The sequence below is a fragment of the Prinia subflava genome, chromosome 8 (assembly GCF_021018805.1).
Source record: "Prinia subflava isolate CZ2003 ecotype Zambia chromosome 8, Cam_Psub_1.2, whole genome shotgun sequence".
Taxonomy (NCBI): domain Eukaryota; kingdom Metazoa; phylum Chordata; class Aves; order Passeriformes; family Cisticolidae; genus Prinia; species Prinia subflava.
In genome coordinates, this window is record NC_086254.1 from 19,151,263 (window position 1) to 19,179,256 (window position 27,994).

Sequence of the window (27,994 nt, forward strand, 5' to 3'; positions counted from 1 at the left end):
CCTGCATTCACTTCCGGGGCGGGGCCGCGCGCGGTCGCCAGGAGACGTGCGCGTGACACCGCCCCGCGCGGACGGGACGCCGCGGACGGGAGCCGGTTTGGGTCAGGCGGCGGCGGCGGCAGCGACAGCGGCGGCGGCGGCGGCGACAGCGGCAGGTAATGGCGGGGAACGGGACGGGGCGGAACGGGGCTGGATATGATGCGGACGGGATGGGATAGGGTGAGAACGCCGCGCCGGGGCGGGCCGTGACAGGGCGGCGGAGGCAGCAAGGCCTCGGTGCCGGCCCGGTTGTCACGGCCCTTGTCCGCAGAGGCCGCAGCGGGAGCGGCGCCGCCATGGGGGAGCTGTTCCGCAGCGAGGAGATGACCCTGGCCCAGCTCTTTCTGCAGTCCGAGGCCGCGTACTGCTGTGTCAGCGAGCTGGGCGAGCTGGGCAAGGTCCAGTTCCGCGACGTGAGTGTCCCCTGCGCGCCCCGCGGCACCGGGAGCACCGGGAGCCCCGCGGCACCGGGAGCCCGGGCCGGCCCCGGGGCCGGTGGGGCCCAGCCGCACCGGCCCCGGGGGTGGGGCCTTGCTGAGTCCCGTGTCTGTCCCTGCAGCTGAACCCCGACGTGAACGTGTTCCACCGTAAATTCGTCAATGAAGTCCGGAGGTGCGAGGAGATGGACCGAAAGCTCCGTACGTTCCCGCTGGGGTTGATGTGGCTCTGACTGTGCAGCTTTTGCTTAAAAAAAAAAAAAAAAAGAGTCAAGGCAGGCTGAAGCTGCAAGGCAGCGTTTGGAACAGAGCAGAGGGGTGAGGGCACAGGCACAGCTCACTGCCTTCAGGGATTCACCTCCCCCTGAAAGATAATTCTGGCCAAGTCAGACAATCTTGGAATAGGAGGTGAAGGAATCAGCTGCTGCTGGGGCCAGGTGCAAGTTGGGGTAACTCTTTAACACTGAATTATCAAAAATTAACACTTTTAATGCTGTCTCTGCAGGGTTTGTGGAGAAAGAGATTAAAAAGGCAAATATTCCTATCATGGACACTGGCGAAAACCCAGAGGTGCCTTTTCCACGTGACATGATTGATCTGGAGGTAATGATGTGTTAAGACTTTAACCAGTATTTGATTCTGGATGGAAACAGTCAATCAAACTTGCAGAATTTAGTGGCAGGGGGGTATTACCTCAGTCTCCAGCTGTCTCTGGAAACAGCTCTGCTAGCTCACATTGGGCAGTGTTTGTCCAAATACAGAAGTGAGAGTGCTCAATAGGAATTTCACCACTGAAATGAGCCAAAACCTGCTGGAACCCCATGATTTATGGTGGTGGGTCATAAAGTTTACCAGGATTTTATGGATTTGAAGAAACTCTATCAATCTAGTCCATAAAAGCCTGGCTGAGTGGGGGAAGTCTGCAGATGTGGCAGATCTGGATCTGTGCCACAGCAGGCTGGAGATGCACCTGTAAATCCATGCAAATTGGGTGGGGGTGTGCAGCATCTCACTCGCCTCTGTGTGTTGGCAGACTGAACAGCACTTAATTATGGAATCACCTTAAGTCCTTTTTTTTTCTCCTTTTCACATCTTCCAGGCAAACTTTGAGAAAATTGAAAATGAGCTTAAAGAAATCAACACCAACCAGGAGGCTCTGAAGAAAAACTTCTTGGAGCTGACAGAATTAAAATTCATACTGCGTAAAACTCAGCAGTTTTTTGATGAGGTCAGAATACCGGTGGGGGTTTAACACTCGGGGAGCTGATTCTTCTCATAGAAATTGCCATTTTTATTCTCAAATATATTTCAGTTGCTATTTTGGACAGCAAGGTCATCTTATGCTTTGTTGGAGAAAGCTGCATAAATTGTTTTCCATTTTTCATGCAGTACACATAGCTACCCATGATTTACCTGCTACGATGCTGATTTGGGATTGTTCTAGTTAATCAATGGTTTGTCTAAAAATTGTGTAAAGTAATTAAGGTGTGAGTAGTTTTGAAAGCACATCAACAGCCCCAAAATTTGGTGCTGCAGCAAACACTGTCCCCAGTGGGTAAGAGTCTCCTTGGTGCACGTGCAGAGGATTTAAAATGGAGCTGAAATTCTCTTCAGCCTTTAAAGTGTTATGTGGAGACTCATCAGGGTCACAATACAAATTCCAGTGAAGTAATAGATGAATTAATTGAGCCTTTGATCAAACCCTGAAGATTGCAGAGGTCAGTTGTGGAGCAAAGCTGACATTTAAAGTCTTAGACATTTTGTCAAATACCATCTGGGCCAGGAACTGGCAACTTTCTCTGGACCTGAGGGCAGCTTCTCCAATGTCGTTCATGGCACTGACATAAATCCTGCTTGGGAGAAGACATAACCCTTCCTTGTAAAGCTGAAGTATCTCCAGAGTCTTGGCAGTTCTCTCAAAGAGCTCCTGTGCTTTTTTCAGGACATGTTTTTGCTGAGTAGATGTCCTGTTTCCTCTAATCTCAGGATTTGATCAAAGAATTCTTAACGGAAATGGCTCCTGGTATTTACAAGGGCCATTGTCAAGTGGAGCTGGACTCCTGCACACTTCAGGCCGTTTATCTAAGTTTGGTTTTTGTTCTTTTGGCACAAGATATTGCCTGTTCAAGCACCAAGGTTGGTCCTGTGCCAGTCATAGTCACTGCTGACACAGATACTGCTGCTGGTGTGAGGGCTGCTGGGGTGTGGGATTGATTTCAGTACAAAAACCCCCTTGTCTTCGAGTGTTGAATGTTCACTTACAAGTGTCCCTTGGACAAACAGGATTAACCTGATAATCCATTACTTTGCTGTGTTAAAGTAGCACTGCCTGTTCTGAGGATCATGTGAAACCAAGTGCTGAGCATTTTTATACTGAGAATGAAGCCCAGACTGGTTTGGGTTGGGAAGGACTTTAAAGCTCATGCCCATTCACCTCCCTGCCATGAGCAGGGACACCTTCTACTAGATCAGGTTGCTCCAAGCCCTGTCCAACCTGGCCTTGTTAATTATTGTCTTCTCTGCCCACTGCTCTTCTTCAACTGCAGCGGGATCAAACTAAATTTAAAGATCAAATTCAGTTTTCTAAACAGTCCATGGCAGGTCACCCACAGCCTTACACAAACCCGCCACAGAAAGCTTAGATGTGTCCTGCTTCTCTTTCATAACTTTTCCATAGTAATAAAACAAAATACACCAAATAACATGTGCTGCTCTATGTAAAAGCAAACAAAGCCGCTTACAGGTGATGTTCAGTAAAATGTAAGTTTAAACCTGTCTCAGCTTTCTGTGCTCAGCAAACAGCTGAGGGAAGCCCTGAGCAGCCCAGAGCTCCTCTGCTCACCATCCAAGAGTGGCCAACACTCCCTTCCCTCCCTGCCATTGCACAGCACTTTCAACACTTGAAGACTACAATAACTTGATTTAGTAATTAAGATTATATTATTCATAGTAATGAGTTGCACAAGAAATGGCTGACTCTCCAATTCCTTCATGCTTGGAGTTTGAACATGGGGGCGGGAGGGAGGGTGGCAGAATGTCCCCTTTTTCTTCCTGTGACCATTCCAGCCCAAGCAGCCATTTCTTGTTCCAACACACCATGTTGATGATTATGCTCCTTTTCTCAGTCTTCTTGTCCTTGCTTATGAAGAGTGATAAGAGCTGGAGACATTTCTCTGAGGGCTTTGCCTAGAGTGTGAGCGTAAAAGAAGACTGGAAAAGTAACGGTTAATGGCATGCAGTCCCTTCTTCCTCCCTCTGACTCTTCTGCCATCTGCTTTTCTCTGTTTGCTTTGCATCTGTCACTTCTGTCTGGCTCTGGGTTAATAGATGGTGACATGAATCCTTTTTATTTCTTGTGAACATTGATTTTTGTCCTGTTTGTGACCTGGAAGGGGCTTGAATTGTATGGGCTTGCACTGGGCACCCAGAACCATCACAGGACAGGGCTGGAATCATGAGTGGAGAAAATGAACCTGTTTTGAGATTAAAGATGCTGATCAGGGGATCAATAAGCAATTTTAAAATGTTTAATAATGAAAGCTCTTGTATTATGCTTCCTGATTACTGTCATGGAAATGCTTTGGAGATTCCAATCCTGAATGACCTTATCTAGTAAAAAATACTCCACAATAACACTGACATTTCACTCACTGCTGGTGAAAACTCATATTCAAAGTAGATTTCTTGCACTGGAGCTAGTCTCAGTTTTTTTATTTCTATTAAATCCCGCAGCAGTGCTTTAGTTATCCTTCCTACTGCAGAGATGCTGTAGCTGTGCCATTGCCTATCTAGAAAGGGTGTGCTGGTAAATTCAGAGTTGAGAAATGAATTTAAGGATCATGGAATTTGTAATGCAAATAATCCTTGCAAAAGAACATTTTCTTTTAGTTAAACTAGTCTAATCAACATTTTTTCTAAACTGTTTTGCTTTGTAATTCCACTCCCTCTAAGCAGGACTTGTCCTGAATAAAGGACACACAGCCCAAATAGGCCAAGCTAATATTAAACATATATAACAAATTCTCTCTCTGGTGAGGCAAATCCAAAGGTGTCACATGTGCTGTCATTCCTTTTTCATGAGTCATCTGCTAAAATGTGCTGCAAACAGTGTCTTAATTACTGAAAATACAATACAAGCCTCTAACAATTATAACTTACTGTTCTTCAGCATCCTGAAATTGAGATGTCAAACAGTTGCTGGGATATTTGTTCTGTGTGTTTTGTTTTCAGGTACCAAACTTTCTTATTTTAGTTGTGTTTTCTGTGAACTGAATTTTCATTCAGTTTTTGATGTTGCAACAAGTCGCCTTAAAGTTGAAAGGATCAGAAATTCCCTGTGTTGCCTTTCCAAGCTGAATTAAGGGCTCCCTCCCTCGTGTAACATCCTAAGCTGCTGCAGTTGAGCTGCATTTGGTGTCAGCCTTGCAAAAACTCTATTGTATATGGCACTTCCATTTGACAAGTGGAGAGATTTTCACTCTGCCACAAATACAGAGACTGAGGCTAAATTACTGCACTCGCCACAGATTTTGCAAGGCTGTGCTCTGTGTGTGTGTGGATATGACGTGTCCTTGGGTCAAACTCTGCCTTCCAGTGTGATTTAGCAAGTTCCCTTGATGGCTTTGTGGGAAAGACCTCCTGCATACCACAGAGGGCAGACGTTGGCCCTTTGGTTGTTCTCAGGAACTGTAATCTTTGGCATTTCATTATATAAGCTGCACAGGTAAAACTAAGTGTGAGGTGGGGCTGAACAAGTTTGAAGATGGTGCACAAGAGGATATGATTTGAGCATCCTTGGCCTGAATTTCTGACATTTACAAGCCATATTCCTAAGAATTTTAGCCTGCAAATGTTCTTGCAAAGAAGGACAGTGTAAAACTGTCCTGTTTTAGTGCCTGGCTGGCTAAGAGATGAGCCATGTTGCCAGCTTGCTCTATGCAGTGTTTATGTCTGATGGTGAATCCTACAGTGAATGAGGATAAATTACTTTAATATCTGGAGAAATACATGAGTCAAGTGTGTTTCTCTGGTTTGTGCCATTAAAAATGGTTCTTGGGAACATCACTTGTGTTTAAAACTTGAAATTTTTTTTGAACTCTGCCTTTCTTCAGACTTACATATCTCCCAGCTCCTTTGTTGCAACAATCCTCAAGTGTTTCTTGTATGGAAGCCCTGCTGAGCCATTCCATTTTTCCTCTTGTTTTTCTCCTTCCATGTGTGATTCTTGCTGTCTTTTCTGTCATCTCGTTCTTCTTTTTGCTGTCTTATGTTTGCTCTTCCTTTCCTTTCCTTTCCTTTCCTTTCCTTTCCTTTCCTTTCCTTTCCTTTCCTTTCCTTTCCTTTCCTTTCCTTTCCTTTCCTTTCCTTTTCTTTCTTTTCTTTCTTTGTCTCCCACAACTATCTCCTGGCTCCTCATTCCCTGCATGCCACTAACTGGTTTCATTAGATATTAATTGATTTGTGAATTCAGGCTGAATTGCATCATCAGCAGATGGCGGATCCAGACCTGTTGGAGGAATCCTCTTCACTGCTGGAGCCGAGCGAGATGGGAAGAGGTGCCCCACTCCGACTTGGGTAATTACAGTTCAGGGGTGCTGGATTAGGGATTATCAACCTGTGGAATAGGGATTATCAACCTGTGGATTAGGGATTATCAACCTATGGAATAGGGATTATCAACCTGTGGAAGCAGCAATGATTTGAGCACAGTTGTGGAACTTTCTGCACCAAGCGGATGAAAATTGATCTGAAACTGGCTGTTGTTCTCTGCTCTTTTCCTTCCTATTTTAACCTCCCAGTTCATGTTTGTGCTTCACAAGTTTCTCTGCACCAAACAATTAACCCAGTTTGTTCCCTGTAAGCGTGTCTGGTTGTTTCTATCAGACATTCTGCTATGTCAGAGCTTTGTTGCAAATTGTAACGACTGGAGGCACATAATGGCCTGAAATAACTGTACAGTTCTACATGCTCTTTATCAGCTGCTTCCAGGCTTCCCTGTGCATGTGTAATGCTTTATCTGGACATGGAGGTTTAGTCCAGTGAGGTCTTAAATATGAGCCCAGGACACAGCCACTGGCACCCATGGCTGCTGTAACCCTTGCCAAGGTACCAGGACTGCAGGGAATGAAGGCTAGAAACTGCATATCTAAATATACTCCTACAAGCAGTGGTTTATATACTTTTAAAGATTATTTCATTCTGTTAAAAAACAGAGCCTGTGCTATAGTGCAGTTATTTTGTTGCATGTTACCTCCTTGTATTGGGAGGACCTTCCATTTTTCTTGAAGAACTAATGTTAAAACGAGATTTTTACATCTTTTGGTGTGGCGCCAACCCCCAGTTGCCGTCGTGTGCTTGTTGTGAGGCTCTGGGGTGGCTCAGATGCTTGTTGGGAGGCCCTGGGGTGGCACATGCTCTTGTTGGGAGGCCCTGGGGTGGCTCAGGTGCTTGTTGGGAGGCCCTGGGTTGGCTCATGCTCTTGTTGGGAGGCTCTGGGTTGGCTCGTGTTCTTGTTGGGAGGCCCTGGGGTGGCTCAGGTGCTTGTTGGGAGGCCCTGGGGTGGCTCAGGTGCTTGTTGGGAGGCCCTGGGGTGGCTCAGGTGCAGCCCCTCGGGCTGTGCTGTCCCCTTGCAGGTTCGTGGCTGGTGTGATCAACCGCGAGCGCATCCCCACGTTCGAGCGGATGCTGTGGCGCGTGTGCCGCGGGAACGTCTTCCTGCGCCAGGCCGAGATCGAGAACCCTCTGGAGGACCCCGCCACGGTAAAGGAGCTCTTGGGAGCACCAGCAGGATCCAGGAGCTGTGGATCTGTAGATAAAAGCCTCTGTCCCTCAGTGAGGTCCATCCCAGCAGCTGCTGCTGCAGCCTCTGAGTTTCATCGACAAATGTTTTCCTGTTTAATTGAAACAAAAATAGGAGGCTGGATGGGGAGTGCTGTTGGGAGAGGGAAAACACTCAAAGCATGGACTGTGGCAGGGCCTAGGGGTTTCTCTGGCCCAAACTGCAAGTGCAGTTCTGAATGAGCAGTCCCTGGAAGATGAGACATGGGCGGTGTATAATACCTGAAGTTCATTTCTCTGAACTTGAACCTTTTTTTTTTTTTCTTAATGCACTAATCCATAGTTTAAACATCCACCTTAGAGCCATTTGCATTAGTATTGAAATAAATAATGTTGTGATTGGGCCTGGTTTTACATCCAGTGTCTTCTGTGCTCAAACCAGTGGGCACTGCCCAAACTTGGGGTACCCTTGCTCTTACCTGGTAAAGGGCTGGAACACAGACCAGGAGGTAAAGCTCAGTAACAGCCTCTCTTTCTAATGTGAAGCTGATGTGTTCCCTTGTGTTCCACCAACCACTGGTAGCTGACCTGTGGAATCATCTGTCTGCTAGGAGAGACTTTGTTCTTATTGTGCAGAACTTCCTTAAATTGAGGTTACACCTAATGTAATTATTCTTGAAACATTATGTTAAAATTTCCTAAGTAAGGTTGAACAATACCGTGTCAACAAATGCAGGAAAGGGGCCCTGGCTGCCCCCACGGACACAGCTGTGCAAGGAATGTGCCTCTGGCCTCCTTGGGAACCACACTGGTTAAACTTCACTTTTTTTTAATCTTCATTCACTCTCTAGGCTTGATTCTGTAGGTGAGCTGACTGCACTGAGTGCTGATAAATACTTAATTGCATTTCTTCATTATTTTTGGAGATCTTACCAGGTTTTCCCACTTACTGTGTTGCATAGAATCAATAGTGGATAACCTGGGGCATTTTGCTTCAGTAAACACAAATACAATGCAGGTATTCTGTACTGAGGCTGAGAAAATTGCTCTCCTTGTGACTGTTCCAGTGTTACTCAGATACATTCTTGAGCTGCTGTGCATATCTGAGCTCTGATGGACAGACTCAGCAAAAGGAAAAATACAACTTTTGTGATTATCTAATGCTAATTTCTACAATTTTTCCCTTTGTTCTAGGGGGACTATGTGCACAAGTCTGTATTTATCATCTTCTTCCAAGGTGACCAACTGAAGAACAGAGTCAAGAAGATCTGTGAAGGGTAGGAAAGTCTGGCAGCTGGGCAGCTCTCAATTAATTGGAACACACTGACATGACTTAATATTTCCCAACTCCCTGTTTCGCAGTGGCTGCAGGAGCACATATTTAGACAGCAAATGAAATGTGCCATAAGTAACTGAAAGACATTTTACAGTCAGACTCACCACTCCCCAGCCTGTAATGCTCAAAGTACACAAGTGCAGCGCTAAGGAATGCAAAATACCAAGGGAGTGTTGATTTCTGGGGCAGGCCTGATGGGACACCAGTGGGATATTCTCACAGGGGACACAACAGTGGCTGCTTCTGGCAGCAGTTGCACTGGTCTGGCAGCATCCCCTCTCAGCTGGGTGGCTGACCAGCCTCGTGACACTGCCTGCAGACACTGGCAGCACAGGGAGCAGAGGATTCTCTCCCACTTCTGTTTTCTTTAATACTCAGCTTCTGCTTTGGCCTAAAGCAAACTTCTGCATCCCTTTGATGTATAGGCTGGAGCTCTGCTTGGCAGTCTGTGCTGCTCAGAAACTTCTCTAAAGGTGCCTCTGGCTCGCCCCTGACTCATTGATGTTCTCTCCATCTCTGTCACTGAGGTGCTTCCCTGTCTTGCAGGTTCCGGGCCTCCCTCTACCCCTGCCCAGAAACGCCTCAGGAGCGGAAGGAAATGGCTTCTGGTGTCAATACCAGAATTGATGATCTTCAGATGGTAAAATAACTGGGGCCAATGACCTTTTCTTTGTTTTTTTTCTTTAATAATATGGTTGAAAGCTATATTTGGAAACTTTGGATCCTGTTAAAACAGGAGGATATTTGCCCCTATTAGATGAACAGCTTCAGGTAGCTTGAGACCAACAGTGCAAGAGAGGTGTTTAGACACTGCTCAGCTGTTTCTGTGTTAGGACTTGGGATGGTTTGATCTTTTGGAGGGCTAAGCAATTCATAATACACAAATAAATACAGAGAACTCCATACCAGGGAACAAAGAGGAACTCATGTAGGGAGATCCCGTAGGTTGTGGCTCTGAGTATGTTGTGTAACTGCCTGTTTCATCTGCAAGGACTTTGAAAACATTTAAACTTCTTTCCAAGCTGAGATAACAATTAACTTAGCTCTTGTTTTTCCTGCCTGTCTTTATATTTTCATGCTGTGCTGTCCTGAAGAACTTCTGCTTTACAACTAATCTCTTGTGCAGCAGCCCGAGTGTTGGTAAAAAGTAATTAGCACCCAGATCTCGTGATATCTCTGATATACCTGATGCTTGCTTCAAGGCAGAAAGGCAGTATGTGATAATGTAGAAAGATTTAAGGGATCTGAGACAAAAATTGAGAAAAGGTTCAGAAACTAAAAGGAAAAATGACCTACTTATTTGATATAGAAACTGTCTCAAGCTGGGAGTCATGCAGTGTAGCTCGACAGATATTTTAAAGTAGACAAGAACTCAGAAGCAATATAACTGCTCTAAGCTGCATGTGCCTTGTGTCCTCACTTTCCCTGCAATCTAAGACTTTCCACTCTGGAAATCTGACTTGGCCTGAGTTTGATATGTTCCAGTTGGAAAACACCCTCAGTAGGAAACACTTTCTCCTTTTCCCTTCAGTAAACAAGTTTTTCAGGGTAAGATCTGTGTTTTCTCAAGGCAGCAAACCCTTCACTTGCAGAACTCTTCTCTGCTCTTTTAACCTGGGCGGAGGTAAAACTGTTCCCTGTGATCTTGGCACAGTTTGTTGTTTGAAACAACCACTGACCTTGGAGCTGGAGGAGGAAAGTAATCAGAAAGCATCCCTGGAAAAAGCCCTTAAGCCTTTCAGCAGAACTAATTAAATATGTGGGTACTTCACAGGCTGCAGGCATGGGGCAGCCTGTGCCTGGGGTGGGAGAGCAGGCTGGTCATTCATCCTCAGTGAAAGTACCTGGAACTTTGGTCCATGATTTTCTCACCTTTCTTCTGCTTCCCTGAAAGGTGCTGAACCAAACTGAGGATCATCGCCAGAGGGTTTTGCAAGCAGCTGCTAAAAACATCCGTGTGTGGTTCATCAAAGTGAGGAAGATGAAGGCCATTTACCACACCCTGAACCTGTGCAACATCGACGTGACACAGAAGTGCCTGATTGCTGAAGTGTGGTGTCCTGTTGCTGACCTCGATTCCATCCAGTTTGCTCTCAGGAGAGGCACTGTGAGTAGATGACCTTGGGCTGTTGGAATCAGCCCTCACAGAGAACAGCTTATTTAGCATGCAGGAATGATGACTTAGAGATAAAAGTAGTAACAAATACGTTGTGTGAAGCTTAAAGTTCAGGTGAATGCTGGAATGGTGAGGATTTTATGCTTCGTTACCCTGGCTGGGCTCTGTAGTTCTGGTGTCTGGATAGAGGAGCCCTCCAGGTTGTTGGCAAACTCACCCTCTGCTCAGATAGTCAAGAGACTTGGGTTTCTTGAAGTCCTTCCACTTGCTTTTTGTTTACTTGTCTGTCCTGCGTGGACAATGTTCACCTTTACTCCTGCTGCACGAAGTGGAGAGCAGTGGAATCCTGGCAGCCTTCCTCAGCTGCTCCAGTGTCTCATTGTGCAAGCACACTGCAAACACTCAAGCTTGCAGTTTTCCAAATGCCAGTGGGACAGCTGTGTTGGACTTGGTCCTCCAGTGCCCCTAGGGTGGGTTTGCTGATCTTGCCTTTGTTTTTCTCAAACAGGAGCACAGCGGATCCACTGTCCCATCTATTTTAAACAGGATGCAAACCAACCAGACCCCACCCACATACAACAAAACAAACAAGTTTACTTCTGGCTTTCAAAACATTGTTGATGCTTATGGCATTGGGACATATCGGGAAATAAATCCAGGTAAATTCAGGCTTGGAAAAGTCCAAAACTTCTGTCTCGATTTTTTTTTTTTAGTCATGATGTTTATCTGCATTGCCTGTCCTCTGTGGAAATCTGTAATAGAGAATTCTAGTAGAGACTCATCAGCTTTCAGTAACAGAGGGGAAGCTGGGGAGTTTTATTTGTTAAATTGTCTGAACTGTACTTTGGTGAATCTGGGCTGACTAACACAGTGCCCTGGGAATGTTGTCTTTTCCCTTACAGCACCCTATACCATCATCACCTTCCCATTCCTGTTTGCTGTGATGTTTGGGGATTTTGGCCATGGAATCCTGATGACTCTGATTGCTGTCTGGATGGTGGTGAGGGAGAGCCGGATTCTGTCCCAGAAGAGTGACAATGAGGTAAAAAGTGGCACATCATGCTGAGCTTTCCATTTCCAACAAAGAGTTGCAGCTTGGTTTATTCCCATCCTTTTCCCCTTGAGTTGACAAGGGAGGATTACTCCTCCTTTGGAATTTTTGAAGCACATGGACAGGCTGGGAAGCCTGAAGAGCACACATGCACACTGAGTAGTATAATTTCATAACAGTATTGAGTTCCCTTGGTTTCCCTTTTGTATATTTATAGGAAATTTTTCATTTCAGTTGTCTGAAGGAAATAATCAAGTAAACAAATCACCCCAAATTTAGCTGGATCATAGTGGGGTTTAGCCACTGCAGAACTCTCAGTTCCTGTATGTATATATCCCATTCCTGGCATTTTTCCTGTGGCTGCTCAAGGTTGTTTTTGCTGGCTCAGGGCTGACAGGAGCTGAACCAGAATTAAGATACACTGGCAGAGCTGGAGGGGGCACAGGGTCTGTGCTCCCTGTTCCAGACTCATGCTGGGAGTTGCATCAGCCTGTGCAGTGCAGTTTGTCCTCTCCAGCTACTCCTGGGTCCCCTGTGGAGGTCACACTGCCCCTCCATCCTCGTTATCTGTGCTGCTGTGCTCCCTCTTGCACCCTTACTCCCTGCCGAGGGGAAATAGAAATTTTGTGGCTGATGTTTGCCCCACAACAGACTGATTTCCCTGATTTGGCTTTAGGAGGGACCTTCCCTGTTCTCATGGGCTTTTTTTGTACTTTTGGATTTTCACACCAGATGTTCAACATGGTGTTCAGTGGGCGGTACATCATCCTGCTGATGGGGCTGTTCTCCACCTACACGGGCCTCATCTACAACGACTGCTTCTCCAAGTCCCTCAACATGTTCGGCTCCTCCTGGAGCGTCCGGCCAATGTTCAATAAAGCCAACTGGTCGTGAGTAAACCCTTGGTAACTTTGTAGACAGACAGTGAGAAGCAGGTGACTTGTCCTTCCCCACTGTCCTTCTCCATTGCCTTTCCTTTTGTTCAGGAAAACAAAAATTTCTGTCTCTCTGTCTGCTCTATCTCCGGTGGGTTTGGAAGAGGGATAAAAATGGGATAATATGTGCCAAAATTCAAAAATTTTTTTTCTTCCTCAGAAAACTTAAAAAGATGCAGTTTCTCACCTATTTCCCCATAGACATTTCAAGATTCCTGTCCTCTGAACCTGTCTTCCTTGTGCCACTGAGTAAAAGGTCAAGAAACAGGGTTTTATTCATTTGAGAAAATCTCTAGAACCATCCAGGTTCTGCAACTTCGAACTTCTCTCAATTTAAGCTTTAATTCCTTGCCCTCACAAGAGCAGAGTGTTGTTAGTTTTTACAGAGGCAGAATGTCATTGCTATTGTTAATGTTTGTATGATCTTATTCCCAAACAGAGATGCTTTGCTGGAGACCACCCCACTGCTGCAGCTGGATCCTGCTATCCCAGGGGTGTTTGGCGGGCCCTACCCGTTTGGCATTGACCCAGTAAGAGCTCATCCTTCCTCTGCAGTCTTCTGGGCAAAATCCTCTGTGTCAGCAGTACCTGTCTGTTCACTGTTCTGTGAAAGATTCCCCAGCCCAGCCACTCCCTTAGCAAGTCCATCAATGGTGGGAATACTCCTGAACTCCTGAATTCCTACTGAGGTGCCAGATTTGGGATAGAGACCCTTGTTCTGAGGTCCATTAAAAGCTCCTTCTCACCCTTTCTAACCTGCAGTGTCTTAATCAAATCTGATAAGCCTTGAAAATCACTTTCTGAAGTTACTTTTTTACCTCGGGGAAAGTTGGTAATCTTTTTTTTCAGTCACCCTTAGAAATGTACATTTCCCAGTAATCCTGTCACTTTGTAGCTGCCTGCATCAACACCTTTGCTCTTAACTCTGCTTGTAATATCTGACAAACTTTTGTGGGTTCCACATAAAGAGGAAGTGCAGGAAATCCCAGCTGTGTGTAATCCTTCCTTTAAAGGGGTAATCATATTCTTTCTGTTAAGGATGCAGCCTCTTTTTTCCTGCACCTTTGAGGTACCATGAAAACAGGTTTGATTCCTACTCAGTGGTGGGCTCAGTTACTGTCAGACTATTCCCAGCTGAAAGCTTATTTGCTCATTTCCCCAAAAGATATCCGTAGGACAAACACATCTTTAAAAACCTGCTTTTTCAGCCTCACACTTCCTGACTGGTTCATACTGTTTAGCTTAAAGGGAGTGTTTTCCTCCTCCTGTTTTCCTTTCCGTGGTATCTGACTAGGTGTTGTTTTTCACAGATCTGGAATATTGCCAGCAATAAGCTGGCCTTCCTCAATTCATTTAAGATGAAGATGTCTGTGATTCTTGGCATTTTCCAGATGCTCTTTGGTGTTGCCTTGAGTCTCCTCAACCACATGTAAGTGCTTTGCTCTGGTTTTCTCATGGTGGGGACAATGGAATGTCTTTGAGTGTTTTGTGGTTTAAGATGCCTGTCAGCCCTCACCTGCTGATGGAAGGTGTGGGGCTGTTGTCTCTGGCTGTGTGTGGAACTGTCAGGCAGTTCCTGTGCTCCAGGCCTGGCTGTTTCGAGCTGCTGAGCCCTTGCACTGTCATTCCAAAGACTCTCTTCACATGTATTAAAAGCTTTTGCCCTAATTCTAACCAAATCTAATACAAACTTCCTTTTTTTTTCTCTTCCCTGTAGCTATTTTAAGAAGCCACTGAACATCTACCTTGGATTTATCCCAGAAATGATTTTCATGTCCTCCCTCTTTGGATATCTTGTTATTCTCATCTTTTACAAGTGGACAGCCTACGATGCTCACACATCCAAGGAAGCACCGAGCCTCTTAATACACTTTATCAACATGTTTCTGTTCTCCTATGAGGACACCAGTAATAAGATGCTTTATAGTGGGCAGGTACGTGCTCTTGCTAGAACAGAATCAAAGATCCTTTATGATACTGGAGTGTTTCATTTACCTTGTCATAATTGTGAAATAAAGCATGAAACATCTTTCTACAGAGCATTTCTGAAGGCTGATACTATGTAATGCTGAAGAAGTAAGGAATAATCCCTATAGCAGGAATTTTTATTTGTCTGACCATAAGTCAACTGCAGTTTCAGAACATTTGGGTCCGGATTAATAGCTGAAAGCAATTAGGAATGTTGTCCCATGTCTGCAATGTGATACCTCTCAGCTTAGCTCAGACACCAGCACTGTTTCCTCCCAACAGTATCAGACATCTGCAAAATTCTCATTGCCTGCAGGATCTTTCAGATTTTTTCCCCAATCTAACCCAGTCTCAGCATTAAATGCTGTGCTCAGTCAGAGGTGGCAGCTGCAGGCATTAAGTACTTAACTGCTGTTCCCAGGAGAGAGAGACAGAGAGTGAAGCATCCACATACTGGGAATTCAGCCATTCTTGCTGGGTTCTGTGTGTGTTTGAGCAGGGGCTGCAGCTGAATTGCCTGAGACTTGTTTCTTTTGCAGAAAGGGCTCCAGTGCTTCCTCGTGGTGGTGGCCTTGCTGTGTGTGCCGTGGATGCTGGTAGCCAAGCCCCTGGTCCTTCGCCAGCAGTATTTAAGGAGAAAACACTTGGTGGGTGACTCCCTTTTATGTTTTACGTAGGGAAACTGGTTTTGGTTGAAAAGATGTGTTCTCCGTGCTGAACTTGGATTCATGGGTTCACACTGCATTGAAACCTGTAAAGTGTTTTTTGCATATTCGTGGGCATACCAGCAGGTGGGTGTTACTGCAGACAGAGTGTTGCCTGCCTGCTTTCCAGACCTGGATCCAGCATCAAACCTGCTTTTAAAAACCTTTTATGTTGGTAATGATCAGAACAGTGTCTCTGGCTTGGGCTTTGGTAGCTGGTTTAGGATCAGTCTCACTGCCTGCTGGATGCACTTCTGTGCCTGGGCTAGGCTGGCAGTGGGAAATAGAGATGGAACCAGCTGGCAGACTTAGACTTCTCAGCTATCTTTGTTAAAGCAGCTTGGATGGTAAAAAAAGCAATTAAAAGGAAAGAGAGACTCAGAGGCTCACGTGAGAGGTTGTCTGCTGGGGTGCTGTGTAGGTTTCCAGCTGCACTGTGCAGCAGCTGTGTGTGAGATGCAGGAACGTGGCACGCGTGCCCTGCGGAGACGTGCGAGCGCTCCCTGCACGTCTGGCAGCGCTGCGAGGATGTGCAGCCAAAGATCAGCTCAGTTACAGACACTCCCTCTCCCTTCTCTGACCACCTTTCATCCTCCCATGTCCCCTCCATTCGTCTCCCTCTCTCTTTTTGTTTTCTTCCTCCTCCCTCTCTCTTCTTCCGTCCACCCCCAGGAGGGGCAGCCCGAGGAGGCCCAGGGCAGCACGAACGCGCAGGCGCTCGAGGCAGCAGCGGCTGCAACAGTGAGTGCACTTCAAACCCGCCTGATGCATCACAGATGGGAGTTGGCTTTGTGTCTGGTTATCGAGGGAGCATGGAATGTATCTGAATTTCATAAGGGAATGGCAAGTGCACCTTCAGGGTGAAAAAACACTTTTCTCTTGGAAAGAGCAAAGTTTAGCCAAATTGATACATTCTGGATGAACACCCAGGCTGGAGGATGGTAGTTGTGTGTGTGCACAGAGACGTTTCCTTGCAGGAGTGCTGCTGAATCCAACCTGCAGAGCAGCACAGGATTTCCTGCTATCACATCCCCCCATGTTAAATTCCCTTTTTTTTTCTTCTGCTTGTGTATTTGTTTAAGATAGATTAGGATTCTTCCCAGTGCAGCATTTCTGTTTGCATTACGTGTTCCCAAACACACAGTGATGTGATGGCCTCCAGCAACTCCATGTCAGTAATCATTGGATTTGTAACACATCTGTCCTGTACACACTTTGACCTGAAATTATGATAAAATGGTTGTGCACAAACAAGCTTCTTGGTGGCAGTTGTTTTGACTTATGTGTTTCTAAGCTTACAGATGGCCCTTTGCTGCCACAGCTTTCTGCTGAGGATTGTGGCAGCCCCCAGACCTTAGTCTCTTCCCCAGTTCTGCCTATTTTAGCTACATTTTAGTTCTGAATCTGCCTGGCTGGCTGGGAGGTGTGAATCTCACCGACCGTGTGAAGCACATCATGATCTCCAGCTGCCAGAGGTGCTGGGAGGGACATGTCAGCTGGTTCTCTCATGACATTTTAGCCTCCTCACAGAAATGTCAGAAATGAAAATGGATCTTTTGTGCAGGATCCATCCAGCGTATGAAATGCATCTCCATCGGGAAGCTGCGAGGGGAGGTCTGGTGTGAAGTGTGCTTAGAAGGATCAAGTAAACAATTGGAGCTGTTGGAGCTGTGTTTAGGTTGGCTGGTTTACAGGGAATGGATATGAGTCGAGTGTGAGGGAAAGGCTGCTCAAGTGCAACTTCACACAGGCTAGAAATACATAAATAGAATATTGACAGGAGTCATCAGTGGTTTGTGCTGTTTCAGAGATACTGAAAATCCTAATAAAAAGCATTGTCTTAGTTGTTAATATTGAGGGGGTTTTAAATTTTATTTCTGTTTTCAGAACATAAATGCCTTCCTGATTTGTTTTTAGAAACCTGACAAAATTCTAAGTTATATCTGGCATTTTGGGCATATTTATAATTCAGCCTAAAATAAAAGCAGGCTTGTAAGGACAAAGGAGCTAGAAGAACTCAGAGCAGCTGTTCTGCTGGTCTGTGCAAGCACCATCTCATGGGACCTTCAGCCTCTTTTTTCTGCATGGGCATCCCTGGACTTCTGCAGTTTGGATGTGCCAAGTCAGGTCACATCCAGGGTCACAGGTGACCCAAGACAGTGCTGTAGCTGGGCACAGGGTTTATTTCTATTTAGGGTGTTGTAGTTTGCCTCTCTAGGGGTCAGACTCAGGGGTCAGGTGGGAACTGCTCTCGATTTCAGCATTTCAGCTCAGTCTGTTCTTTTCCCTTTGGAGTCCTGGAGGTGCAGCTGAGGATCAGGTGCTGAATGTCAGAACAAATTCTCTAAAAGAACCTGCTTGCACAACGTAGAGTTTCCAAGCAGGGGAAGATCTGGTTTTCCATGTGGTGTTGGTGTGCCTGAGGCTGGCGGGAGCAAGTGTGTGTGTGTTTGTGTTAGCGTGTTCAGCTCCATGACCTGCTCCAGTGCCCAGCAGTGCTGTGTCCGTGCTTGTCCAGCCGTGCTGGGCAGGACGTGGGGCTGTTGCATGTCAGAGCCAGCAAATGTCCTCTGAGAGGTGTGCCTTTATTGTCCTCATGGTTGCAGTTACACTGTAGAAATGTACCAAGGATTCACTCAGACAGACTCTTTTTATTTTTTTTTCCCCAGCCCCAGCAGGAATCAGCACCTTTCCCATCCAAGCTGGGAAATAGAATTGTACCTGCCTTAATCTGGGCCTTAATATTTAATATTTTGTTTTCCTCTGTGAGCTGCCGCTGCACATGGAGTCATGAGAAACCTGCACTTTTGCACTAAAACCCGAACAACACTTTGCTCTTTCTTTTCTGCATGTGTCAGGGCACGCACAACTTTGGTGGGATCCGGGTGGGCAATGGCCCAACAGAGGAGGATGCTGAGATCATTCAACATGACCAGTTATCTACCCATTCTGAGGAGGGGGAAGAGGTAAGCACCTGAGCATCCTCGCTCTCAGGGCACTGCACTCGGCAGCAGGATGAGCTCACTGGGACTGTAGTTACTCATTTCCAGGCTGTTTAAACAGCAGCATTCCCAGTGAAGCATGTTCTTAGCAGTTTTCTCACTGACTCTCTCTTGGTGCCTCCCAGGACTCCAGAAAAAGCAGCATAATTTGTATATCCTGGCAGATGTGGCTCTGGTTGTCCTCCCCAAAGAGCCACCATCTCAGGGGTGCACAGCACTCCCGGGTGCCACACGTTATCTGCTTCTCCCATGCCAGTGGAAATTCAGGGGCTGCATTTCTGCAGCACTGAAATTTTGTTTATGTGTTCATTTTGACTGCTGGGGGTAATATGAATTACTTCCCTTTCCTCTGGGAGAGGAGAAAACCAGTCGATCTCACATAGTTGGGGAGTTTTGTGATGCCTCTGAACGACTGCAGCAGATCCTGCCTCTGTAGTGCATGGGATGTGCTACTGCTTTCCGTGGCGTGCATAGGAGGGAATTGCTGAATGTGTTCGTGATTAATGTGATCAAAACACTGCACTAAATGTAAATTTATGTTTTCAAGCCTACAGAGGACGAGGTGGTAAGAGCACAGCAGCTTTGCCTTCATGTGTACCTGGGCCATTTCCCATCGGTGTAAAATGTGCTGAATGGAACTTGTTATGTCACAGCATCTTGTTTTTCACAAGATCTTGCTGTTTTCATGTTACAGGCCATTTTTAATCATACACACATACATCAACAGACTTTTAATTACTTCATGTATACAGCTTGTCTGTCTGATCCCCTGTCTGCAGGTTGTTCCCAGTTACCTGGGAAACTGTTCAGCTGGAGGTCTGAAACGGAAAAGTTTTCACTTCTGAGCTTCCAAAGAAGTCTCAGATTTTTTATGTTGTGGCCTTATTAATTTTGTGCTGCAGCAAACTGTTTAAAGATATTTCTTCTTACAAACCATCTGCCGTGTTAAAGATGATGCTGGTTGACCCAGAGAGCAAATGCAGCACAACCAGTCCAGTTTCATGTAGTTCCAGAACTGAACTGGCCAGATGCTTTGTAAAAGAGAAACTCCATTCTGAGAGACTGCTCATCCATAAGCACTTCTAAGAACTATTTAAAAAATGGGGGGTTAATACTGATGCAGGATTGAGTGTAAGTTTTAGCACAATCAGGTAACTAATTTTACTACAAAAAAATACAAACAGCATGAAATCAGAACAGCTTGACCAGAGCACTGCTCCTGAAAGTTGTGCTGAGAGTGGTTTGCTCAGAGCTCTGCTGTGCACAGGCCTGTGTGGAATAGGGGGGAAGGGGAGGGGCACAGGGTTCCTGTTTTGGTGTACTTGATGTCTCACTGAACTTGGGGAAAATGTGTCAGCCCACAAGGACTGTGCCACAGCAGTCCTGGTGCTCCCACTCCTGCCTCAGTGGTCCTTCTCTCTGGCAGTTGCACTCAGCTTTGAAAGGTCATTGTTTAAACATTTCCCACATTCCCTCCTGCTGGCCTGCTCGTGTGTCCGGAGCTGGAACTGTTGGCTAGGGCAGCCTTTAGTGAAGAACTTCACAGCTCATGTTCTGTAAAGAAAGGATTAGGATTTTGACAGCTAATTTAACTGAATTGTTTGAAATATTTATTGCCTTGGATATACTAGAGGAGAATTAAGAGTATAAATAGCTTTGTGTGCATGCCTAGAGCATTAGTCACTGGATGTATTTAAAACATCATGTTCACTTAAATCTGAGCAATTTCTGAAGCATGGATTAAATCCAAGCTGCGGGGAATGCTTTCCCAAGCTGCAGGATAAGAAACTGCCCTACACGGCAGACTTCCTTGTAAGTTCTTTTATTATTGCAGAAAATTACTGAGACACAGAGACTTTGCCAGTGAATGATGCACAGATGTGACTTTTTCAGGGTAGCTTTATGCGTTATTTTTGCTTTCAAAAAGGGCAGGTTCATGTCTTGCAAGTTGCTCCTGTAGCAAAGGCACACACAGTACAGCTTGGGGCACTGCCTCCTTCCTGCAAGCAGCACCTCTGGGTTACCAGGGAGTGCACAGCAGCACCACCTTCTGCTGAACAGTCTTTTCCTGGCTAAGCCCATGGATGAATTCGGAATATCTGATTTACACATGCCAGAATAAGAAAACAATATCCACATCACATTTGTCATTCCGCAAAACCTGTCGAGACAAGATCGATTTCTTGTTTGTGGCGCTGGTGTGCCAAACCAGGAGAAGACAGTGTCAGTGTGCAGTGTCACACACAGTGTCCCTGGTGATAGCAGCACTCCCCCTGTCCCTGTCCCCTCTCGGCAAGCCCGTGTCATTCTCCCAGCTCCCCTCATCCTCTCTTCTCTTTGCAGTTTGACTTTGGGGACACCGTGGTGTACCAGGCCATCCACACCATCGAGTACTGCCTGGGCTGCATCTCCAACACCGCGTCCTACCTGCGGCTCTGGGCGCTCAGCCTGGCCCACGCGCGTGAGTGTCCCCAGGGAGCCGGGTCCTGGGTGGGGGGCAGTGACACAGGGCTGGGCTGGCACGGGACAGTGCTGCCTGTGCTTTACCTGGTGCCCTGGTTTGGAAAGGCAGGTATCTGTCAGGGAGAACTGGAGTTTCCCTTGGAATGGAGAATGTAAAACTCTTTCCCTCCAAATTACAATTTTGCAGTTAGGAGCTTTCGGCAAAAATATGGGAATAGGAGTAACGGTTCTTTACTAGGAGTATTAAAAATGCAAATACAGTATTAAAAAAAAAAACCCAAACAAGCAAACAAACAGACAAAAGTCCTGGAAAATCCTGATGGAGTCAGGAATACGACCTGACACCCTGTTGGCCAGGGTGTTTGAAGAAGTCCAAATAAGTCCTCCTGGAGTGACAGACATGGTTCTGTTGGAGTAGAGATGATCCTGTAGACAGGTTCAGTGGTGGTGAGATGAGTCTGGTCCTTCTCTGGGAATCCAGTGGAAAAGAGGAATGTCTGGGGTCCCTGTGTCCCCATTTTTATCTGGGTAGGAATGGTTGGCTCCTCCCCACTGGGTGGAGCATCTCACAGTGGGATGATGTAATGTGTGATGGCACTGGGGAGCCTCAATGCCCCATGAACAGAAGATATCCCATGGGGAGTGGACAAAGTTGATGAAAGAGATAAGAAACACTGCCCCACCTGGTTTTAACAGCTGGGCTGTTATCAGAAGGCATCCACCCTCCTCCCCCCTGGAATTACAGGAGATCAAGAAAAAAGAAACCATCTCCCAAATGCTTTCTAGAAATGAAATAGAATACACTTTTTTTTTTGGTTACATAACCCAAGACACCTGGGAGAAAAGGGTCTGCTCCCACAGCTCTGCTGAACGGGAGGAGTGGAGTTACAGAATAAGGCAAAGAGCTGCTGAGCAAGGACTCTGCCCTGCCCTGCCCTGCCCTGCCCTGTGTGACTGCTGGAGGCAATGTCCTGACACACTTGGCTGTGAAAGCTCTTGTCCCTCTTCAGTTTCCACCTCATTGCAGCAGGGGTTTGCTTGACTTTAGTTTTTGCTTTACCAGTGAATACCCCCTGTTCCTGCTGACAGGAGTCTTCTCCCCTTTGTCTTGGCAGAGCTCTCGGAGGTGCTCTGGACCATGGTGATCCACATCGGCCTCAGCGTGAGGAGCCTGGGGGGAGGCTTGGGCCTCTTCTTCATCTTTGCTGCTTTTGCCACGCTGACAGTGGCCATTCTGCTGGTCATGGAGGGGCTTTCTGCCTTCCTCCACGCTCTGCGCTTGCACTGGTGAGTTACTGGAGCATCAGAAACCTGGGGAGTTCTTCATAGCAACAAAATTGGTGTCACAGGGACTGTGCAGAAACACCATCTTCTAGAAGGCAGAACGTCTTTAAAAGGGTCAGAGATTTCAATCTGTTTGTAGTAAAACACTTCCCCCCAGTTGTTGTTTAAAGTTGTGGAGCTCTGCTTAGAAACAAGCACTAAAAGACTCAAGCTTTAGGAGCAAAGCTTTGGGACCAGGGGCTGGGGAGGCTGTGCTGGCTGGAGCAGTGTGCTTTGTGGCTTTCAGCAGGACTTTCTCGTTCCATCTCTTGGTCTTTCCCCTGGTTCCTGTGTTTGAGATCCTTTGTGTGCAGTAGCCACTGACTGCAGGTTCCTTCTTTTGTTCATTGCTGGAAAACCTTGCCTTGGACAGGAGTGACTTTGCCTTCTGCCCTCGGGGTACTTTAGGATGGCAGTGAGTTTTTGCTGGTCTTGCTTTTGGAAGTTGCTTTTGCAGCCCCTTTCCTGTGCTCATTAAGCTCCTGTGTATGCAGCCAGCAAAGCAGAAGGAATTACTCTGCTCCCAAGTATAGAAAATATTCAAGAGCTTTCTCTAATCCATGTTTAAGAGCACTCATTGTTCCACTTTAGATTCCCTCGTTAGTGCACTGGTGGGATCAGAGCAGCAACTGGGAGTAGGATTTTCTCAGCCTGAAATGTAGGAGAGTCTGTGCCTCTCTGGGGTTCAGGCTGCTGCCACCTCCTCAGGAGTTGGGGGAGGGTCATGACAGCAAAGGGAAGCTTCTGAAGATCACAAGAAACACTCTGTCATGCTTAAATGGGAAGAAAAGTTTGGGAGCACTCTCTGAAAGTAATTCTATAAGTGCAACAGGAAGCAAGTGCCTCTAAAAAAAAAAAAACCAAAAAAACGAAAAAATCAGCCTTTTTGCACTTTCCCCCTGCTTGTGGGGAAGGAAAGCTTTGGCCTTTTGCCCTCTCCCTTGGCAGCCAGTGAGGTGCAGGCTGGGGGTTGCAGGTTGGAGTGTCCTGGCTCCTGGGGGTGCAGGCTGGAGGCTCCTGCTCCACCTGTGTCTCTGTAACTGAGCGAGCCAAGCTGGTCCTGGGGCGAAGCCATCTTGTGCTGAGGGAGCCGGGGGGCACTCCTGGAAATGGCTGCTGGATGGTGTCTCTGTTTTTCCTGGCATCCAGCCTGAACCCTGCATAGCAGCCAGTTGAGAGCTCCTTGCTGACTGGCCAGAGGTCCCTTGTCCTCTCCCTGCTGTCACCGTGCTGGGCCACTACAGCAGTGACAGCAGGAGCCCCACGGACCGGCTGGGTACTGAGAGCAGTCCAGGGGGAGCAGAGTAACTCCAGATGTGGTGGGTTTGCTCTGCAATTCCTTCCAGGGCTGTGGCCTCTTTGGGCTGTGGAGCTGCATGGCCATTTCTAAGCAGCAGTAGGGGAACAGCTCTGAGCAGTTGCTCTAGACGGGCTCCATGGAGCAAAAAATACATTTTTGGGGAGGTACCTGTCTTGTGTTGATCACAAACTGCACCTCCAGATATGGCTCAGACACCTGGAACAGGTAATGGTTCACACTGCAAGGCTTTCCTTAAAGGGCCATTAAAACTCCATCTGTGTGTGTGAGTGAAATGGCAAACAGGCAAACCCAGGGGCAGCAGCAGTGAGAGCACAGATCCCTCTGGCCCTGCAGACCAGTGTGGAACTGGCATGCTTAACAAAGTCCTGTTTTCCCTAAACACGTGCTTCAAACCTGCAAGCCTTTCATGCACAAGCTCTGAGAGAAAATCTGTTCAGGCTCAGAGCCCAAAAAAGCAAGTTTAAGGTTCTGTTTCAGACTGCAAAAAATGATCTGGTGAAATGATTTTGAGGTTGCTGGGTGTTGGTTATCACAGGGAGGCACCTGCAGTGGTTCCAAAGAGCACACTGTTCTCATTCCTTTTTGCTCCTGAACCAAAAACAGGGTGTTCCAATGGCAGGTGTTCCCTTTTTAGGAAGAGGAAGGGAGAGTGGAGGTCAAATACAGCTGTCCTGGGAGGAGCAGATGGGATTTTCTGGCTATGGGAGAACTGTCACCTATGAGGAATTTGAGGTGTGGGTGGTTCAGCCTTCCTGGAAAGGAGGAGGAATTGAGCATGTGTTTTACTGGTCAGGGAATTCACAGGTTGTTCCATATGCCGTGCCTGGCAGTTCCAAATGAAGGAGGTTTGTTTTGTGCTTTTTCAGTGTGCATTCTTTGAGCAGGTTGGGCTTTTTAGGCCATGCTGGGGTGGAGACAGCCCTCTGAATTGCTGCCAGGATTGCAGGGTGTGAATTTGGGCTCCACTGCAGCTCTGTATGTGTCTGAGCTGTGTGCTGTCAGCTTCTTTTGCTGCAGCTCTTCTGAAATACATCACTCTCCTGAAATATTTAACCTTTCCATTTATTGCTTTTCAGTGGTGTAGTTCAACATGAATGCTCAGATTAAAGCAGCTTCCCCCTTTTTAAGCTAGTCACTTCTTCTAATGTGAGCCAAAACAGACTGTGCCCAAAAGAAAAAGTTTGTAACTGTATCAGGGTGCTGCTTCCCAAGAGGTGAGGGTTGGAGCTGCATCCCACTCTCAGTCCAATGAGTGGGGGTGGTGAAGTCCAGCTGCTCACCCACTGCCAGGATTTGATTTTCCTTTGTAAATGTCATGAGCCAGGACTTGCCTGCACGAGCCACTTCTCCAAGGGGCAGCTGCAGCCTCCTGTCAGGCAGGATGGAATATCCCAGATGTGGTACCTCTGCTCTTTTTGGGCAGCAGTAACTGCAACAATCTCTGCACAGACACCCCAGTGGGTTCTGTCTGAGGTGTGCCTGGTTTACCCCAGGCTCTGGCCCCTGTCTTTAGGGACACAGACACAGAGTGGGAGTTTGCAGTTGTACTGGTGGCAGTCGGGGTTCCCATTGCACTTTTTCCTCCTGCTCATGGGACTGGAGCTGCCTGATTTTCCCTGACTCTGTGGGGTTGGAAAATCAGGGTTGGAAAATCACAGAATGACAGTCTGACAAACACTGACACTAACTATTAATGCAAAAAGCTGCAGAGTGGGTCTCCTGTAGCACTGCTGCTGTCAGAGGGCTGTTTGCTGATAGTGCCACTGTGTATAAATCCTCTGCAGAACCTGGTCACTGATGTGAGATGCACAGAGGGTTTAGCAGTAAACTGGGAGATGAAACAGGCAGTGAGCCTGGCAACAGCAGTGCTTCCTGCTGGGTTCTGGGTGTTCCTAGAGACACCTGCAGAAAACCCTACTGAACCTTACATGATTATTTGGTTAAATACACTTTTCTGGCTAGCTCTCTAACCTTAGAGCAGCCTCTGTTCCAGTGTCAGGCCTCTGGTTGTGGCCAGTTGTAAGGGAATGTCTAAAGGGAGGGTTTGGATGTTGAGGCCAGCTGAATTGTGAATCATCAGGGTTAACATGTCAGCTTGGGTGACTCACATACCCAGCCCTCTGCCTCTCATTTCCCTTTGCTTACAGAACAGTCACTTAGTCACAGGATACTTGTGGAGTTTATCAGGGTTCCTGAAAAACTGGAGCGCATTGGCAAGGAGCCCTTCCTCCCACATGGAAAATCCTGCTTATCCTGGGGATCCCTTGGCCTGCAAGGCAGCAGAAGATACAGGCTAAAGCTGGTTTTCCTGAGCATTTCCCCTGTGGAGAAATCACCTTTTGCTAGCTGAATCCAGCAGCTCTGGAGTTTGCCATGATTCCCCATTTGGGGAAAAACAATTCAAGTTTGTCTTTTTTTGCTGGAAAAACATCTTCTCCTGAACTGTGTTAAAAGCTCCCCAGTTTGCCGTCACTTGCTGCCTGCAGAGATTTGTTTTGATGTGTTTTCCAGCAGACTGTGCAGTGGAAAGTGTCTGTGAAGCCTGGGCTTGTTTTTGCTGGGAATCAGGGGATTAGTTTTCCCTGTCCCTATTTGGCTGTTGCTGACTATTGGGCAGTTCTCTAGAACAATTCTTTTTCACTCGAGTTCGTTAGGGGCAGCAGCAAATGGGGCTGAGCTAACGCTCGGCTGGAGCTGGCAGGAACATCCCCGTGCAAATGTGCTGCAGGGAATGAACAGAAGTGGCTGGGGGGAGTCTGAGCTCAGCGTCACGTGGCTGAGGCTTGTGCTAATGAAAAAGGGAACTTCAGCAGCTCGTGTAGGAAATGCTGTCTCTGCACCCTGCGCTTCCTGGGACACTGTGGTCAGGGCTGGCCTTCTGCTCCTGTTGCCATTTTTTGTCCCCCAGGGTGAGGTCAAAGTCTCTGGAGCTCTTTGCTCCACACAGAAGCGTCACATATAGATGGGGGGGGTTGTGGCAAAAGATATGTTATGATACCTCTTTTTAAATCTTTTTAAAGTCAGTAATCCTACTTTTAATGGAGTTCTTGCTAATTGTTCCTATTGAGAGCTGCCTTTTTAACAAGTAATCACTCTTCTATCTCTTGCAGGATTGAGTTCCAGAACAAGTTCTACACTGGCACTGGCTTCAAGTTTCTCCCTTTCTCCTTTGATGTCATCCGTGAGGGGAGGTTTGACGACTGAGGCCCCTCACTCCAGCAGTGTTAAACGTTGTGTGTGTGTGTGACTGACCCTCCCCAACACCAAGGGTGTGATGACCCCTCCCCGTGTGTCTGAGTTGTGAGTGTATAGTGATAATAACTTATTGCAGCACCCTGGAGCGTTACCGTGGCCTCCCAAAGCCAAAAGCTTTGACGTTCTGGGGTAACGACACTGGATCACAGAAACTTTTTGTTCCTTAAGTTTACTCCCAAAGGTACCAAGTGCATGAGGTGTCTGTTTGGTCGTGTGCTCCCTGTATTGTGCATTCCTTAGCAGCTGATCAGGGCAGAAAAGAAATGGCAGCTGTGCTCAGGGGACAAAGCAGCACATGGAGAAAAAGCCCAACGATCTCATCTCGAGAAGAGTGAGGGCTGTTCCCCCTCCTATTCCTGCAGGCAGTGGTGAGGGGTGCACTGGGTCTCAGCTTGGCTGTGGCCTGGGGCAGGATGGGGAGGGATGAGCCTTGGTGCAGACTGTCACTGGTCACTGCCTCTGGCAGTGAAACTTCTGGGGTTTCTGGTGTGAAACCAAAGCCCTCGAGGCACCTCAGTGCCTGTGTGGGCTTGGCATCGGTGGGGGCAGCTTTTGCACACGTGGGTGTACCAGAGACTCACATTGTCCTGTGCACTCAGGGCTTGAGGAGCCCTGTAAGGGAGAGCAGTGGCCCAGTCTTGCCAAAAAAGCTCTGTGGCAAGGGGGTCTCTGTGCTGTGTCCCTGCATTAGCTGTTGCTTTCTTTCCTGACCGAGCTGTCAATATTTCCTTGCACTCCTCAACTCGATGTAGCTGTAGCAGCAGTGGGCTGTGTGTTAGTTCTGTGTGTGGCTGTCACGTTCAGTTTTCGCAGTGGAGATGAGTATTTGTGTACAGAGTAGAACAATAACGACACTCATTAACCTGGGAGCAAGGAAGAAGTGCCTCGAGGTGCCAGGCTGCTTAAAATTAGGTGAGAAAGTTATGTGTACATTGCACACTGCAGTGTGCAATGCGTGAGGCACAGGGGCCCTTGTGCTCCACCTGGCAGACCCTGGGGCACTCCTGTGTTACAGGAAGGCGTGGTGGGTATTCACAGAGGTGTTTGCAGACTGAAGGGTGAAATCAAAGCGTGCCTGCAGGTGGAGCTTTGATATGAGTGTCAAAGCTCACGTGTTCTGCTGTGTTCTGCTGTCTGGGTGAAACATGTTGCTGACAGTCGCTGTATAAATTAAATGAACTCCACAACAAACACTGTGGCTTGTTTTCTACTTCTCCAGTGCTCGCTGAGAGCGTTCATGGGCTGCTTCTCATCCCTGACCCACAGA

General features: G+C 47.1%; 1 protein-coding gene across 2 annotated transcripts; it reads left to right on the forward strand.

Moving 5' to 3' along the window:
- On the forward strand, nucleotides 1–27,918 carry ATP6V0A1 (ATPase H+ transporting V0 subunit a1). 2 transcript variants are annotated; one of them, XM_063403890.1, is made up of 21 exons: nucleotides 1–155; nucleotides 311–452; nucleotides 599–677; nucleotides 982–1,079; nucleotides 1,576–1,704; nucleotides 5,947–6,050; nucleotides 7,109–7,235; nucleotides 8,448–8,530; nucleotides 9,136–9,229; nucleotides 10,484–10,696; nucleotides 11,214–11,364; nucleotides 11,608–11,747; nucleotides 12,489–12,646; nucleotides 13,131–13,221; nucleotides 14,002–14,120; nucleotides 14,409–14,625; nucleotides 15,199–15,306; nucleotides 18,222–18,329; nucleotides 20,709–20,826; nucleotides 21,944–22,115; nucleotides 26,583–27,918. In XM_063403890.1, exons 2-21 carry the CDS (start codon nucleotides 336–338, stop codon nucleotides 26,674–26,676), a joined length of 2,520 nt encoding a protein of 839 aa, XP_063259960.1. In that variant the 5' UTR covers nucleotides 1–155; nucleotides 311–335; the 3' UTR covers nucleotides 26,677–27,918. The 2 variants fall into 2 exon arrangements, with proteins under 2 accessions (XP_063259960.1, XP_063259961.1); XM_063403891.1 differs by having other exon boundaries at nucleotides 5,968–6,050.
- The last annotated feature ends 76 nt before the right edge of the window (nucleotides 27,919–27,994 follow it).